Source organism: Octodon degus, unplaced genomic scaffold (genome assembly GCF_000260255.1).
Source record: "Octodon degus isolate 3935 unplaced genomic scaffold, OctDeg1.0 scaffold00032, whole genome shotgun sequence".
NCBI classification, from domain to species: domain Eukaryota; kingdom Metazoa; phylum Chordata; class Mammalia; order Rodentia; family Octodontidae; genus Octodon; species Octodon degus.
Window position 1 is genome coordinate 2133422 of NW_004524608.1, and position 16481 is coordinate 2149902.

Genomic DNA, 16481 nt, shown 5'->3' on the forward strand with positions numbered 1-16481 from the left:
AAAAAAAAAAAAGAATACTTAAAGCCATTAAAGACCCCTCAGAGGTCAAGTCCTAGAGCAGGCATGGCAAATTTGTTGTTGTTCATAGCTGTTAAAAAACATCTTGGACTGATCTCTTACCTAAAGCCATGATGAGTCACTAGAGTTTCAAACAAAGCCATGGGCAAGGGGCAGGATGGTGGGGAGCAGGGGATCAGATGGGGCCAGAGGGTTATGCAACAGACACAGCTCTGCAATACCTGGACTTCTGGGCTCCACTTTCATTTTCCATGGGGCCTCCAGGCACACCAAACAGTCTCCCAAGCCATATGCCTCTGCCTGGTGCCGCTTCCTCTGTGGGTAGGGGTCTTTCCTGTGCATTCTCAGCTGTAGTTCCATGACGCCTGGGTCCCCACCGGGGAAGAGGGAAACCCTCTGTGCCCCCAGAGGCATAGACCCGGGAAGCCTGAGTCAGCTGCTCCCACCAGCTTCCTGATGTAGGAGGACTAAAAGGGGCAGGATCGGGAGCAGCCTCCCCAGAAGCCCCCCGGAGACTCTGAGCGAGCCGACCCCCCCAGTGCAGCATGGCCTGTACAGTCTGCTGCAGGGTCGGAGGTGGGACTGCAGGGGCAGAAGCCTGAGGTGGGCCCAGGGGCAGGTGGTGATGGTGCTCGAAGAGCAGGTCCAGGTGAAAGGTGAGCACCGACAGTGGCTGCAGCAGGAGCAGCAGCTCTGTGGACAGGGATGGGCAGCCACCCTGAGCCAGAGAGAAGAATCCCGTGGGCAGATACAGAAGGGATAGCAGGCCTGGGAAAGAGAGGCTTACATCACCTCCCACCCTGAGCCCAGGTCCAGAGGACCACCCACTTCAGTGCCACAGTAAACAAACATCTCCCTAGGCTTCACTCTGAGCTGGGGATATGGACAGCCACAGGACTGAGACATCTCTGCTCAAGTGGCCTATGGCTTCTGGAGCAAGTGGTGGTAACAGGAATAATAGGACTATAGGAAAGAGGCAGGAAGCCTCAGGAGCCTCACTGAAAGCCCACAGGATGGATGAAAGCCAGTGAACAGGCAGGAGGTGCAGGGAAGCCTATTCAAGGTAAAAGGGCAACACTGCATCAAGTACAGCCCTGGGCCACAAGAGGACCAGACAGGAAAATTTTTGACAAGAAAGCCCCGCACCTCAGGCAGGGGAAGAAGACAGGGGTCAGACAAGGCTTTGAGTCTGTCTTCCCTGGAAGTTCTAAGAAGAAAGCATAACAAAATCAGAGATCTGGATTCATATTCTGGGACCAGTGGGAGCCAGCAGGAAGGATCCCTTCCCCTCTCCCTACTCCATCCGAGCTCCTGACCTGTATCTTCCTGGAGACTGGAAAACCACAGTTCCAACTGCTTGGTGCTGAGAGAGAAAGGAAAAGAGGGCAAGTTTGAGGAGGTGGAGGTCTGCAGCCTTCTAGGGTTACAGAATGAAGAGTGATCATGGGGACTTCTATAGGTACATACACCATCACTACTGTGTCCCCCACGATGCCGTACTGGCCACTCACTTGAGAAGGCCCAGGATGAAGGCATGGAAGCGGCTGCGGCTACTACTCAGGGGCGCCAGTCGGCTGACCTGGCTGTACAGGGATCCCAGGGACCGCGTGCTAGACCCTGTAGACAGGAGGCACAGTCAGCAAGGGCCCGGCCCTGCTCACACAAGACTCAGGCCCTCTCCGCTCACCTGGCTTCACAGATGCCTCTACTACGCTCCAGGGGCTGCTCCTGCGCTGCCCAGTGATGAGGTCCTTCCGGAAAGGCTTCAGTCCATCAGCCACCAGGGCGTGGAGGGCCGGGCAAAGGGTAGTCAGCACCAGGTGCCCCACATCCGGGCTCAGCCGGCTATCTCCCAATTGGGCCTGGAGGCGGCGTGACACGAGTGGGGGTCCTGCGACTGTCCAACCAACACCCACTAATGCTTCCTACCCCAGCACCACCGACTACATGAATCTTCACATCCCCAGCACCGTTCTTCCTGCCACGTTTACCTTCTGAACCAAGTTCCGGGCAGCCCCGAAGTGCGAGATGATTTTGTCCACTGAGGCGCTGACAGCTATCAGGAGACCTGGGGAGGGCCAGGAAGAGAAGACCTCAAAAACACCAGTCAGATGCACCAAGGAGCTCGGTTTGTGCCATCAGACTCTTAAAGCCCACAGGACGCCCGCCTGGGAGGTCAGGAGTCAGCTCAACCGACCTTTCTTCTGCTCCTGCAGTTGCCCAGTTCCACTCTGGGCTTCTGCCATCCACAGGCGCTGGGCCCCGGGGACACCGGCGAATGACCAGGAACTACGTACTGGATGAGGGAAGAAGGACAGAGCGACCTTACCAAGGGTGCCGAAGGTCGCTAGCGCCCACACAGGGACCTGTCGCAAGGACTCCTGAGAGCGGGGGACAGGGCCTCGAGGAGCACGGAAATCTCCGCCCAGCCGACGTGAAACCCTGCTCTGTCTCAGCAGCGCCGGCCCCCAGCTCGGCTTCCAGGCCCCTCCCTCAGGGCGCAGGCCCCACCTCCCCACCTGGGCCTCCCCGGGAGCCCGGGAAGTCCCAGCCCTGCGGGCTGAGGCTAGAAGGCGAGAGGAGACTGGGCCGCAAACGAAGGGAAACACGTGGGGAGCCGGGGCCAATGGACAGACAGAGGGGCCAGGGCGGAGGACGAGGGAGCTGAGCCCAGGTCTGCAGGCTGCAAGGAGCAGGAAAGAGAAAACCTGGTGGGGTGGGACCGGAACCTCCAGGGCCCAAATGTGCTTGGGCTGCAGCCTCCACTACGGCTTTGCCGAGGCAAGTCTGTGTCCAGAGTGGGCCTGGAGAGTGACGTGCACCCAGGGAGGAGCGCAGTAACCCCACCCAGACTCCCCGGGAATAAATAGGTTGTTTGGCATTTGCCTGACTAGAAAGGTGGGACCCAGCTGTGTACCCTGGAAAAAGCTACAAGGGAAAGCTGGGCGAGGGTGGGCGGGGCCTCGACGTGGGCGGGAGGAGCGCCTGGCGAGGCTGCCGGCGAGCTGGGTCCGTCTTACGTAGCCTGGGCGCAGGCGGCGGGCTCCAGGTCCAGCGCGTGGCCTTCTGAGGACGCGGTGGCCGAAGTGGCGGGGGGGCGGGCACCTGGCGGGGCGGGGGGGACGCGGCGGGGAAGGTGCTACTTCTGGGGAAGAGCGGGGAGAGCAGCAGCGCCAGCTCGGGGCTGGCCAGGCAGGGCAGGGCACCGCGAGTAGGGGGTGAATACGCTCCCACTGGGGACAGGCGGGCCGGAAGCAGCTGTTCCTCGGGGGAGCTCTGTCCCCCCAGCAGCCGCAGCCGGGCGCCGGGCCACCCGGCCAGAGGTGCCAGGAGCAAGGACCCAGCTGCGCCCGTGCCCCCACCCTCCAACAGGGGGCGCCCGTCGGCCGAGAACCGGAAAACTTGGGGCCCCGAGAGCAGGAGGGGACCGGCTGCAGGCGGGAAAGGCAGGGCCAGGCACAGAGGGGAAGGAGGACAGCGGGACGCGCAGCCAGGCAAGGAGGAGCGGGAGAAAGAGGGAGCAGAGAGTTAGTCCCCAGCCGGTGGCCCCACCCAATTCCCTTCCCCGAGTGCTCCCAGACAGAAGGGGCAGGGAGGGGAGGTGACGCCGAGTGACAGGGAGATGGGGCGGGGTGGGAAGCTTGGAGGCGTGGGCGAGGCCGAGGGAGGCCCGCCCTCCACCGCCTCCTCTGGCCCCCTTACCCTCCGAGTCCGCTCTCGCGCCGGGCTGCTCTACCTCCTGCGCGGCTGGGACTTCCTCGCCCGCCGCGGGGCTCGCCGCCCTTCCCTCCTCGGGCTGCCCCTCTGCAATGGGCTGCAGCCCCGGCCGGTTCTTCTTTCTTCGGGGAGGGACTGGTGGGGGCGGAGGGCGGGGCGGGACCAGGGCCCAGCCAGCCGGAGGATCCCGGGGCGGCACCGGCGGGGGCGGGGCGCGGCTGCGGGACCTGAGTTCCTTGAAGGTAGTGGTCTCGCGGGGAGTTGCAGAGGAGCCGCTCAGTGATCCGCTGGGGGGCAACTCGGAGTCGGGCGAGAATACGATGAGCCAGTCGCTGCGGTCCTTCTTGGCCTGCGGCACGAGGGGCAGCCCCGGGCCCCGCTTGCGCTTCTGGGCCAGCTCGTGGAAGGATGTGATGGTCCGGTGGGGTGCCGGCTCCTCGCTAACGTCATTCCTCCATCCCGCCTCAGTTTTCCCAGCGTCTGTTTTCGAGCCAGAATCGGTTATTCCTGTGTTGCTGCTCCAACCACTGAATTGTCCAGGTTCCGTTTTCCAGCCAGAGTTAGGATTTCCGTTGATTTTCCAACCAGAGTTATTGTTCTCAGTGACTTTCCATGCAGCGTCAGTTTTATCGGTATCACTTTTCCAAATGGGGTTAATTTTCCAACTGGGCTCTGTTTTCTCGGCATCGATTTTCCCATCCTCCACCTCGGACAGCTCGGAGGTGGGGAGATCTTGCTCTCCGCTGTCGTCCTCTTCCTCCAGGCCCGGGGAAGGGAGATCCTGGCAAATGGTCAGGGCGTTGCAGTTCGAGTCGAGGCCAGGCCCGGGCGAGGAGGACGCTCCGGAACAAGAATCGGGAGAGCAGCAGAAGCTGTCTGGGGAACAGGTGCCCGGGCCCGCCAAAGCCAGTGGGGAGCCCTGGTCCAAGGGGACGATGCTGGGCTGGGGCTGAGCATCCTCCTCGTTAGGCAGGTGCCGAGAGTAGACGGAAACGGGGGACTCATCCGGACTGAGGTCAGAGCAGGAGCTGAGCGAAGATGAGCAGCCGGGGTCAGAGGGAGAGGCCGCACCCTCCTCCTGTGACGGGTCAGGCCGATTCTCTAGGCTTGGCCCATGCTCCCGGCAGCATCGGCAGGGCACAGCTGGGCTGTTGGAGTTGGCGTCTACCAGGGTCCCGCTGCAGGGGCCGCTGCTCTCCTTGCCTCCGGTGTCGCCTGGGGGAGGGGAAGTGCTCAAAGGCCCCTCCCTTAGCTCCGGCCGGCGGGACAAGTGCAGACCCAGAGAGACGTGCTGGAGGTGGATGTGGTTGAGGTTGCAGAGTAAGGCCCTCTGAGGAGACAGCATGGTGCCCGCACCGACAGGGTGGCCTCTGGAGAACCAACAGGACCGGGCCTCTCACATCCACCTACCTGGGCAACGCAGATGCAGTCCTGGAAGACAAGAGGAATGAAGCCAGCCAGGGAGGGCGCGGGCCGCAAGAAGGACACCGAGGTGACCGACAGCGACAGCGGGCGCGGGCCTGGGAAGGCCCTGGCTGCTTTGGAATATTTTAAATGAGATGCAAATCGCCCTTGACTGGCCATTAGTTTTCACTGCAGCGTTTGCAGGTGGGGTTGAATGTAAACCCCGGGGAACAGAGAAGGGCGGGTCAGAGAATGCGGCTGCGCTCTGGCTCTCCTTGGCGGTTCTGAGCTTGGAAGAGGAGGGGCCCCACAGCAACCCCATCCCTTCTGCAGCCATCTGACTCTGCCCTCCAGCAGGGTCCCTCCACTCCCTGGTTCCCAGGGGAACCCCAGGAATACCCCGCCCCAGTGCTTCTAAGTGAATTGGACCAGGTGAATGCAAAAAAGGGGCTGGGGTGGGGAAAGGAGAGGGAACCTTCATCCCGGCCTCGGGATCTGCACCTTTGTGGTCTGCAATCCGCACCCTCACCCCTCGCTCAGCGGAATCCGGGGCTATTCTCAGTGCTGGTCTCCATCATCCAGCCACTGCCCCACCCCTTCGCTATTCATCTTAAGGCTTCCCTCCCCTGCCCCACCCATTCACATCGGCAGGCCGAGCTAGCCATCCTCACCGGGAGTCCTCTCGGAAGCGCTCCGGCCTCGGGCTGGTGGCTCTCGCGGTCCCCGCCCGGCGGGGTACAGGACTAAGGGGAGGGGCGCTAGGGCAACCCGCTCAGATGCGCAGCCGCATCCCTTCACGCAAGGGCGCGGCAGACCTCAGGCCCGCCCTCCGCACTTGACGTCATACCAGTCACCTACTCAGACCCAGCTCAGAGGCTTCACTCTCCCAAGGGGCTGGAGGACAACGTCCCCGGCCCTAGGCTTGGCTGCTGCACAGCCACCTGCCCCACTTAACTGCCCGATTTGGGACAGAGTCTGGCTCCTGTGCAGGAGCAGAAACAGAAGCACCATAGTTACACGATAATTTATTGAGCCCCTCCCTGCCCTTGTAGTCTCCAGGTCACTTTTTCCGCTTGTAGAGCTTGTTTGCCAGCGCCAGGAAGATGGCTGGGGGAAGCGGTGCAGCGTACTGCTGGATGAGGTTCATGATGTGGTTGTAGCTGTCTTCCTCATACCGCGAAAACACAGCCGGCAGATCCAGCTCCTCGTACAACGCCTTCACCCTGGCTACTTTCTCCGCGTCCTTCTGCCCATAATTCTCCTGAGAAGCATCGAAGGCAAAACCGTGGCCTCAGCCTTCGCCAGAGCCTTCAAGACCTCTATGCTCCCTCATCCATAATTTCTAGAACGCCTGGTTTTCGAGTCTCAGCAGCCTCAGCTCACCAGCTTCTCCCCCAGCCCAAAGGCTCAGACACTGACTCAGGCCCACCTTGCTCCAAGGGTTCCTCAACCTTGACAATGTTAAGATTTTAAGCCAGATCATGGTTTGGGTGAGCTATTCTGTGTGGCAGCATCCCTCATCTCTACCCACCTGTAGCACATGTGTTCAAGTTATGACAAAAATTATGTCGTCAGATGACCCAGACTCAACTGATTAGCACCACTGCTCCACCTTGTTTTTTTGTTTTCTGAAAGCAGCCCCAGGCTCTTGAACTCATTATGGAGCTCAGGCTGGCCTCAAAATGATCCTCCTGGGAGGCCAGGGAGAAAACTCAGCAGCTAAGCGCCTGCCTGGCAAGCTCAAGATCGTGAGTTCAACCCCAGTACTACTACTACTTTTTAAAAAAAAAAAAAAAAAATATTTTTTTAACTTTCTTTCTTTCTTTTTTCTTTCTTTCTTTCTATTTTTAGTGTGTGTGTGGCCAGCTCAGTCCACCAGGGGGCGGGGCTGGCTGGCATGTGGTGCTGGGGATTGAACCAAGGTCTGTGCTTTTGCTTAGCTTAGCTTGTTCTAAGTAGGTGCTTTAGACCACTGAGCCATCTCACCAGCCCCCCAATACAACTTCAAAAAAAAAAAAATCCTCCTGCCTCAGCCTCTAAAGTACTGGAATAAGGTGTGTACTACCACTCCCAGTGTCCACCCCCCTTATCAGTCCAAAGATCCCAGGCCTGCTTCTGGGCACCTGCAAGATCTGGCGCTGCTCCGGAGTGGCTCGCTCCAGACACTGAACCACCAGCCAGCTGCATTTATTATCCTGGATATCGGTGCCAATCTTTCCCGTCACACTGGGGTCCCCAAAGAGGTCAAGGAAATCATCCTGGATGGAGGCAGCAAAGGAAGGATGAGGGGTTCCTAAGCAGGGCAGGAAAACAACCAAGGCACACTCCCTGCCACAGCCTTCATCCTACCTGGATCTGGAAGAACTCGCCCATCTCCATCAGGATCTTCCTGGCATTGCTGTGCTCCTTCTCCCCGTCAATACCAGCCTGCGGGGAAGGGGGAACAAGCACTATGCTGCCTCACCTTCCTGCTGCCCCCCACGGGGTCCTGCCCTATGACAGCCTTCAAGGATCCCTCCTTCCAAACTTCCTTGCCCTCCAAGATCCAGAAGTCCTGACCAACATGCCAGCCTCTCTGCCACTTATTTGGGCTGGAATTCCTCCATCGGGTGTGGGTTCCAGATGAAACCGTTCTGGAGGCCATGTGTGCCTCTGTCACTCTGTACCTTCTTCCTAATCTTTTTGCCACCTCCAGCATCTTTCAGGAAGCAAAGTTTAGGATAGGCAGTTGATGCCTCTGACAGCCTTTGAATCCAGCCTTCCTCTCAGCCTGAATGATCTGCTCCTCACTCCTGTCCACACTCAGATACAGGATGCACTGTGCTCCGATGAGAAGCTAAGGGCTTTCATGTGCCAGGTTAATCTTTACAATCCTGTAGGCAGGAATCTGATCTGATCTGATCTTACAGCTGAGGAAACACTCAAAGCTGGCCATAGCAGTGCACACTTGTAATCCTGGCACCTAGAAGGGTGAGGCGGGAGAATCGCAGTGCCTATGCTACATAGTGAGGTTTTTTGGTTGTTGTTTTTTGTGGGGTTTTTTTGTGGTTCCAGTCATTGAACTCAGGACGCTGTGCTTGCCAGGCAAGCGCTTATGCCATTGAGCTATCTCACCAGCCCCATAATAAGTTCAAGGACAGAGACTAAGTGACTTGCTCAAGGTGAGACAACCATTCAGTGGGGTACTTGACTGTCCCAGCTATTTACTCTGTGCCTTTTTGTCCCAAAGCCCAAGTCAGGCAGTGTGGCTGAGGAGGCTGACTCACCATGTACATGGCAGCAGCAACAGGCAGGTAGAAGGAGTAGAAAGCTGTCTTGTACTTGACAATAGATTTGTACCTGAGTATTGGAACAAGATAAACCCCTCAGAAGGTAACATCCACTCTGCACCCTCCTCATTGGCCAGATCTGATTCCCACAAGGCTCACCTCTTTTCAGTGTACTTGCTGAGATCCACATGGTCCTGGGGGGCTGTGATGACATCCAGAGTCTGCCCGACCTCTGTCTGATAGGCAGTCTAAAGGAAAGAGACATAGTCAGGATTTCTCCAGATACAAGAACACTGACATCCGGGGCCTTGCATCCCACGCCCCAAATCCTAAGTGACAACTTGGGAATCAGAAATCGAGCAGGAGGCATGGAAACTCCAGCCCCATGTTAATGCAGGTCCCTTATCACATCTTCCCATCTTCCTGGTGGTAGGGGCAGAGCTGTTCCTACCACCACGCTCCCAGCCCTCCCCCGTCTTCCTCTTCTGGGCAATCTAGATGAGCACATCCTAGAGACCAAGGCCACTGTGGTAGCCTCTGGGCACAGGTGCTGGCCAGTGGCGCACCTGCAGGAAGAGCTCAAGCAGGTTCAGGTAGTAGGACTGCTCCCGGCAGTGGAACTTCAGCAGGCGGTAGATACAGGCTTCCAGAAGGAGAGCGTCATTGACAGCGTCCAAACCTATTCCTGGCTTTTAGGGCACCAGAAAACAAATCATTCATCTCTGCCCTTTATTTCTACCTAGAATTATCACCCCCAGACACCACCACCGGCTGTATGCAGTCACCTCCCCAGGGAGGGCCTGTCCTTGGCCACATTACCTTCCGATACCAGCAGACCTGTCCCCTCCGTGTAAGGGATGAGTCCATTATATCATCTGTCACCAGGAAGAAAGCTTGCAGCTAGAAAGAGCAAGAGACCCCAGGGCCCATTTCTGAGCCTTCTGTGGGCAACAGCACTGCAGCCCTCGTGCTCACAGTGAGCTGGGGAAGACCATCAGGGTGAGAAGGCCAAGGGCTTGAGTTACAGAGGACCTTGAAAAGTAAAGACCTTTTTGGCTCAGATCCCCATGTATATGATGGGGGCCACAATACCTATTTTCAGGGTAACAGATGAAACTGACCTCTGATATATTAGGAGGGAAATCGAGAAGGAGACATGGAAACTCCAGCCCCACATTCACATAGGTCCCTTGCACTTGCCAGGCAAGTGCTTATTCTCCCACCCTTATCAAATCTAGGTGGGCCTTAAATTTGAGGGCTTCTGGCCTCAGCTTCAAAGTTCTACAAGTACAATCATGTGGAGCTCTGAAATCTCTAATCAGCCTTGGATTGTCCCTGGTATTAGCTAGATTATAAAACACCTTCACATAAAGTACTCTTGTCAAAACCCACGATGAACACTTAAAGACTATTTCATCATCAACGCCTAACACGGTGCCACACACTGGTGATCCCAGCACTCTGAGAAGCTGAGGCACAGGGGTTCCAAATTTGAGCCCCATCTAGGCAATTTAGCAAGACCCTGGGGATGTAGCTCAGTGAAAAGTGCTTGAGGTTCCATCACCAACACTGTAAATAAAAACATATACACACAGGGCTGGTGAGATGGCTCAGTGGTCTAAAGCACCTACTTAGAACAAGCTTAGCAAAGCACAGGGACCACGGTTCAATCCCCCAGCACCACATGCCAGCCAGCCCCGCCCCCTGGTGGGCTGAGCTGCCCCCCCACAAACACAAAAAAAAAAAAAAAAAAAAAAAAAAACATATACACACAAAAAAAAAGTTTAGAGGGGCTGGTGAGATGGCTCAGTGGTCTAAAGCACCGAACAAGCTTAGCAAAGCACAGGGACCACGGTTCAATCCCCCAGCACCACATGCCTGCCAGCCCCGCCCCCTGGTGGGCTGAGCTGGCCACACACACACACACACACACACATAAATAAAAACTTAAAAAAAAAAAGTTTAGAAACTTTTAAAAATCATTTCTTGGGCTGGGTATGGTGGCACACCAGCACTCAGGAGGCTGAAAGAGGATCGCCGCAACAGTGAGGCCAGCCTGGGCTACACAGTGAACTGAAGGCCAGCCTGAACTAGAGAGTGAGACCGTCAAAATACCAAAAATAAATAAATAAAGTTTTTTGGGGGGGGGTTGGTTTGTGGTTTTTTGTTTGTTTGTTTTGTGGAACCAGGGACTGAACTCAGGCCCTTGCACTTGCCAGGCAAGTGCTTATTCTCCCAGGCCCCTTAAAGTTAATTTTTTTTTAAATTTCTTTATACAACTAGACATTTTTTGGGTGGTAGTTCATTACTAAAGATTGAGCCTAGGGCCTCACATACTAGGCAAGTGCTCTGCAAACCTCCACATTTGGACTGCAAAGATAGCTCAGTGGTCCAAGCACCTGCCTAGGCAAGCACAAGGACTGGGTTCCATCCCCATACCGCAGGTGGCAGCGCTAGCCCCGCCTGGGGTGCGCCAAGCCAGCCACCAAGATCAGGGGTGGTGGCATATGCCTCTAATCTCAGTACCAGGGAGGCTGAAATAGAGGAGGATCACTACCAGTCTAAGCTGAGTCTGAGCTGTGTAGTGAAACTCTGTACCAAATACATTTTATTTTTATTTATTTTTTTTTTTACCAAATACATTTTAAATCTTAAATTTTATAATTTTACATGCTATAATTTATTTTTTATTTATTTCTATTGTGTGTGTGTGTGTGGCCAGCTCAGCCCACCAGGGGGCGGGGCTGGCTGGCATGTGGTGCTGGGGGATTGAACCGCGGTCCCTGTGCTTTACTAAGCTTGTTCTAAGTAGGTGCTTTAGACCACTGAGCCATCTCATCAGCCCCTATATGCTATAATTTAAAAAGAAAAAAGAAAAAAAGTCCATCTTCACCTCCTCTCCAAGTCAGGGTCACGCTACCTCTGAGCCACATCCCCAGCCCTCAACCCTCTCCTATTTTTGTTTGTTTTTCTTTCCTGAGACAGGGGTCCCTATACAGTTCAAGATGGCCTTGGACTCACTATAGAGCTTGGGCTGGCCTCAAATTTGCAATCCTTCTGCCTCAGCTTCATGAGCAACTGAGATTATAGGAGTATACCACCACCTCACCTGTGGTGTGAAATTTAGTAGATTTAGGTTTAAAACATTTTCAGAAACTTTCAGTGGGCTGCCAATGTGCAGTTTCTGCTTTAGAATAATATTTTTTTAATTTTGTGGGGGGGTTTTGTTTGGTTTTTTTTGGCAGAACCAGGGATTGAACTCATAGAATAATCTTTTGCAAGGAACATGACAATTTAGGTTTAAACTTTGCTCAGAGGAAGAAAATGACACTTTGCTGCCAAATTCTATGTCACTTTTGGCAAAAGAGGTTCTGATTAGCCCTTAATTCACTAGGTCTAAATCTGACTATAGCTCTAGACCAGGAACACCCAGATCCTCCATCCCATGGCATCCCCTTGTAAAGCGGCTTCTCACCAGTTCCACACACCAGCCCACAGTCAGTGCCCGCTGCAGACTGTCTGCGTCCTGTTTCTTTGGCTCCGCCAGCTCCCGGAATGCTACCAGCACCGTCAAACCCCGGTTGTATTTGCCTCCAATGGCATTGTACTCTAGGACCTGCAGCCAGGAAAGAAGGACAGAGTACTGGGTACATGCAGCAGTGACTGTGATTTCTCCTTCCCAGCAACCACCTAAATTCAAACTCCTCCCAGAGAGTCCTTGGATCGCTTCTGTCTTGATTCTGTCCCCCGAGTCCTGCAGCACAGCTGGAAGTTGCCAAGGGCCCAGTACCTAGCCATGCACTCTACGTTCTCTTTCCCAGTAAATTTAAAGGCTTCTGCAGACTCAATTTTTCACCTAAAATGACTAAATGCTGCTCCAGACCCAGAAATCAGGGAAAAGTTACAGAACCAGCTGACTTGCTCAGGTACCATGCCTGATCACAACCCCCAAGGACTTGCTCTTCACAATCTATCCCTACTTTCCCCACTATTTCCTCCTTCCTCAGTTCAACCCATCTGCCCATGAAACGCCTGTGTTAAAGACAAGGCTCCTCACCAGGGATTTAGCTTAGTGGTACAGCACCTGCCTGGCAAGTATGACGTCCTGAATTTGATTTCTGATTTTTTAAAAAAGGCTCCCAAATGGTTGGCCAGAGGAAAGCTCAGAGACCTGGACTGAGAGCCACCTCGCGGTCCTCCAGTGGCACCTCCTCCTGCTAGGGCCTCTTACTGTGCCCTCTGCTGCCCTTCTGCAATCCAGTGCTAACCCAGAGGGAAAATGACCCTTTCAGTCCTTAACCCAACATAAAAAAGTCCCTCTTCCCCTTGCTTTGGTTCCCTTCAGACAGGTGAAATAGATAGATCACAGTCATAAAATGAATTTTACTGGATACTTCATGAAAACAAAGGGGAAAAAAATAAATGTAAATGTGTGGTAAAGCAATCTTTCCCGTCCTGGAGTAGGGGTTTCTGACCATAGACTCCTTGCCCTCAGCTCTCTGGGAGTCATACAATCTCAGCTGTAAGATGGGCTTCCCCCCAGGTGTCTGCCACAGGAGCATCTTAACATTTCAAGATACATAAAGTCAAAGATTTATCAGGTTCAAAGAGTTTGCTCTCAAGAAAGCAGTTTGGATGGCCCACTTTCTACACTGTCAAAAGTCAGTGTGATGGGCTGCGTACATCTGCCCAGTCTCTAGCCAGGGACAAGCCAGTCACTCAGGTGAAGGCCTCATCCTGCATCTATCACAAGCCCCCCCAAAAGCTCTCACTGAATCTCACCCACAGGCAGTGACAAAGGCTCACTTCCTCGAGTCATGAATCCCTCACCTCCTTAAGCCGGGCAATGACATCTCCTATTTCTGGGTGCCCTGTGTCATCTTCAGTTAGCACCCTGACAATCTGAGGGAAGTGCTGGATGAAATTCGGCATTTCTTGAGCATAAACATCGCATTTCTGCTCTCCATTCATCCTGAGAGAGGAGCAAAGTGCTCTGAGAAAAGAAAGCACAAGTGAGAGATTTGCTCAGGCGCTTCCCTCCCCAAGGCCCCTCCTAACCACACTCACCGAGGCTCCTCTGTCCACACTTGGCACCAGCAGCGGGCACCATGCCAGGCCCTTAGGACTGGGCACCCGTGCAAGAGGGAGGACCTCCATAGGGAACCCAGCCACCTCTCCCTGGGTGCCCAGCAGGGTACTGGCAGCAGGAAGACCCCCACAGATCTCAGCAAGCGGGACAGGGGCATCATGTGGGTGGCATAGGGAGGGGCACGAGCACTCCCTGCAAGGGCAAGCACCGAAGCACCAAAGGCAGATGCAAGGGGACAACACCTGTATCACCCCCTAACCAAACTTTTACCTCCTGGCCTTCAGTCCTGTAGTAGCCAATATTTGGGTACAATTACAGCAAAATAATACGTACAGGACAAAATATATGTCTGGGTGACTGAGATCCAACAGATCTTCACTTAAAATGAAATAACTAAAACAATGTCTTCAAGACTTCTGTGCACTAGGTGGCGGAGGTAGTACAAAGCAGAGGACACCAGGGCTAAGAAGCAGGGGAGGGCCTCAAATCACCAGTGTACAGAAGCCAAACTGAGGCTCCAGGAGGTAAACAGCCAAGTAGAGGCAGACACAAAACTAGAACCAAGGTCTACCCTCGTAGGCAGTGAAGAGGGGAACGCAGGCTCTGAACTACACGCCGGGGAGAGGACAATGGACTGGAACCGGTACGTGCTGTGGACATAGGGTCTGCAGCACCGGAATGGGCGTCCCGGGCCTCACAGGAGAGCTGGGACTGCGCAGATGATCTCGGAACCACTCCGGACAGGTAGAGAGGGCTGGCAGCAGGGGTTAATCGGGGGTCCGGGCATCTTTGGAGATTGAGGAAAGTATGGGCGGAGATGCAAAGTTTCCTCAAGCACAGGGGGCCAACCAGTCCGATCCACGGACTCCCAAAAGGACGGGCCCGTCACAACAGGCTGGGCTCTCCGTGCGCCACACTGCCGCCGGAAATACGGCTCGGCCTGGGACCTTTGCCTCCAGCCCCAGCGCGCGACCACTCTCACCTGTTCTGAATGCTGTTCCTCTTTGGTCCGGAATGTTGGCGGGGTAAACCTAAAAAGGGAACGCGCTCGGCGCTGGGCCTTCTGGGTCTGGTAGTTCTCCGTTCCCCCTAGCTGGCTGCAGAAACGTGGACCACTAGACTATAACTCCCGGCATTCCTCGAAAAGGGGCGCGACGATACGAGCTAACGAGCCCGGCGCGGCGGACAAAGGCAGCGCTGATTGGCTATTTACCCTCGCGTGAGTATGGGGCCCTATGACGGACGACCAATGGAAGGAAGAGCTACTCGCCTGGCGACCGGCCTAGAGGCACCTGGTGGGTTGTAGGTGGTTTAGGGCAAGAGGCCCAAGTATCGGAAGCCTACGAGGCTGGGAACTCTCAGTCTGGCTGTTGCCTTGGCTCTTTGCTTCAGTTTTCATTCTCTTCGCATACAAGCAAATTAGCATGTTAGAACTCCTGCGGAACAAACTCACCACTTATTCTAACTTGGAGAAATCTTTTAAAACCCACAATCCTAGGGGCTGGGGAGATAGTTCAGTAGAATAAGCACTTGCCTACCAAGCACAATGGCCCGAGTTCAACCCCCCCGGTTCTGCAAAAAATAAATAACTAGATAAGTAAAACCCGGAATCCTCAGCTGACTCTCCTGAAACTAGTTTTCCTCATCTGTTGCATAAGAATAGAAACATGAGATTCTTTTTTTTTTTTTTATTTTTATTTGTGTGTGTGTGTGTGTGTGCGCGCGCGTGTGTGTGGCCAGCTCAGCCCACCAGGGGGCGGGCCTGGCTGGCATGTGGTGCTGGGGATCGAACCGCGGTCCCTGTGCTTTGCCAAGCTTGTTTCAAGTAGGTGCTTTAGACCACTGAGCCATCTCTCCAGCCCCTCCAAGATTCTATTTTAGAGCTGGGCTTCCTCACCATTCATTCACCCTCTGCCCTCAAAAAGCTGAGGTAGAAGGATTGCCCCAAATCCTTTGTAGCCTGGGCTACAGAGTGAGACCCGCCACTAGGCACTAAACACAGCATCACACAAAAGCAAAATTGTGTGATGATGTGCTCTAGTTCCTCTGACAATCTAACATCGTGCTTTGGAGGTGGATAACATGTTTAACAAGTGTAGATGATGCAAGAGTAGAGCAGGAAAGGAGGACAACGCAAGGGAGGATCCCAGCATTAAACAGAGTGATACCAGCAGTGGCACATGCTGTAATCCCATTAGGGAAGGGGGCGCTGAGGCAACAGGATCCTTATGAATTGTAGGTCAGCCTAGGCTATGTAAGTGTGTTCATGGTCAGCCTGCGCTACATAGTAAAACTGGTCAAGGAGGGGAGAGAGGGGCTGGTGAGATGGCTCAGTGGCCTAAAGCACCTACTTAGAACAAGCTTAGCAAAGCACAGGGACGCGGTTCAATCCCCCAGCACCACATGCCAGCCAGCCCCGCCCCCTGGTGGGCTGAGCTGGCCACACACACACACACACACACACACACATAAATAAAAATTAAAAAATAAATAAATAAAAGGAGGAGAGAGAGAGAGAGAGATGTCCTGGTGTGATTGTGCTGGCCAGCATAGGCTAAATACTGAGTTCAAGGCCAGCCTGAAGTACATAGTAAGACCCTATCTCAAAAAAAAAAAAAAAAAAAAGATCTGACAGTGCCTCAATGACAAAATGATATCTGAACAAATCACAGGGCCCTCTACTAAGTCAGGATTAGGTTTCTTGTTTGGAAAACATCAAGGAAACCAGTGTGACTAGATTGAAGGGAAGATAGTAGAAGGAGCACTGAGAAATAGCGAAGGTCCCCTGGGCCACTGTGGGGATTTAGCCTTTCACTCTGTGAAGACAGCCGCAGGTATTGAGCATATGTGTGTCTTCCGTGTCTGCGGCTGCTGCCTGCTATCCCCAGACCCCTCTCTCAGGATATTCTTTGTGGAAGGAGAGATGTTCCTGGAAATTGAACCCAAGGCCTCATCTAAGCTAGGCAAGCACTCTACTACTAAAC

At 54.4% G+C, this 16481-nt stretch overlaps 2 protein-coding genes across 5 annotated transcripts in view; both read right to left on the reverse strand.

Annotated features, from left to right (window-relative positions):
* The window catches only part of Rusc1 (RUN and SH3 domain containing 1), an 8827-nt gene extending 3600 nt beyond the window's left edge, over window positions 1–5227 (reverse strand). The window contains exons 1-8 of one of the 3 annotated variants that reach the window (XM_004629757.2): window positions 3721–5227; window positions 3039–3449; window positions 2216–2314; window positions 2010–2086; window positions 1706–1880; window positions 1530–1635; window positions 1335–1381; window positions 240–786 (exon numbers count right to left, since the gene is read on the reverse strand). In XM_004629757.2, coding sequence (XP_004629814.1) covers window positions 240–786; window positions 1335–1381; window positions 1530–1635; window positions 1706–1880; window positions 2010–2086; window positions 2216–2314; window positions 3039–3449; window positions 3721–5080 — 2822 coding nt within the window. In that variant the 5' untranslated portion in view covers window positions 5081–5227. Of the gene's footprint in view, window positions 1–239; window positions 787–1334; window positions 1382–1529; window positions 1636–1705; window positions 1881–2009; window positions 2087–2215; window positions 2315–2537; window positions 2708–3038; window positions 3450–3720 lie in introns of those variants that run through there. The other 2 variants (XM_004629758.2, XM_023713742.1) reach the window with 2 other exon arrangements.
* A 923-nt stretch (window positions 5228–6150) lies between these two features.
* Fdps (farnesyl diphosphate synthase) lies at window positions 6151–14583 on the reverse strand. 2 transcript variants are annotated; one of them, XM_023713812.1, is made up of 10 exons: window positions 14480–14583; window positions 13239–13401; window positions 11884–12024; window positions 9228–9308; window positions 8975–9097; window positions 8568–8656; window positions 8406–8478; window positions 7489–7566; window positions 7263–7397; window positions 6151–6400 (listed from the first exon to the last, which is right to left on the reverse strand). In XM_023713812.1, the coding sequence occupies exons 2-10, from the start codon at window positions 13377–13379 to the stop codon at window positions 6200–6202; spliced, it is 1062 nt and encodes a 353-aa protein (XP_023569580.1). In that variant the 5' UTR covers window positions 13380–13401; window positions 14480–14583; the 3' UTR covers window positions 6151–6199. The 2 variants fall into 2 exon arrangements, with proteins under 2 accessions (XP_023569580.1, XP_004629817.1); XM_004629760.2 differs by lacking the exon at window positions 14480–14583 and adding an exon at window positions 13476–14461.
* Window positions 14584–16481: the final 1898 nt, after the last annotated feature.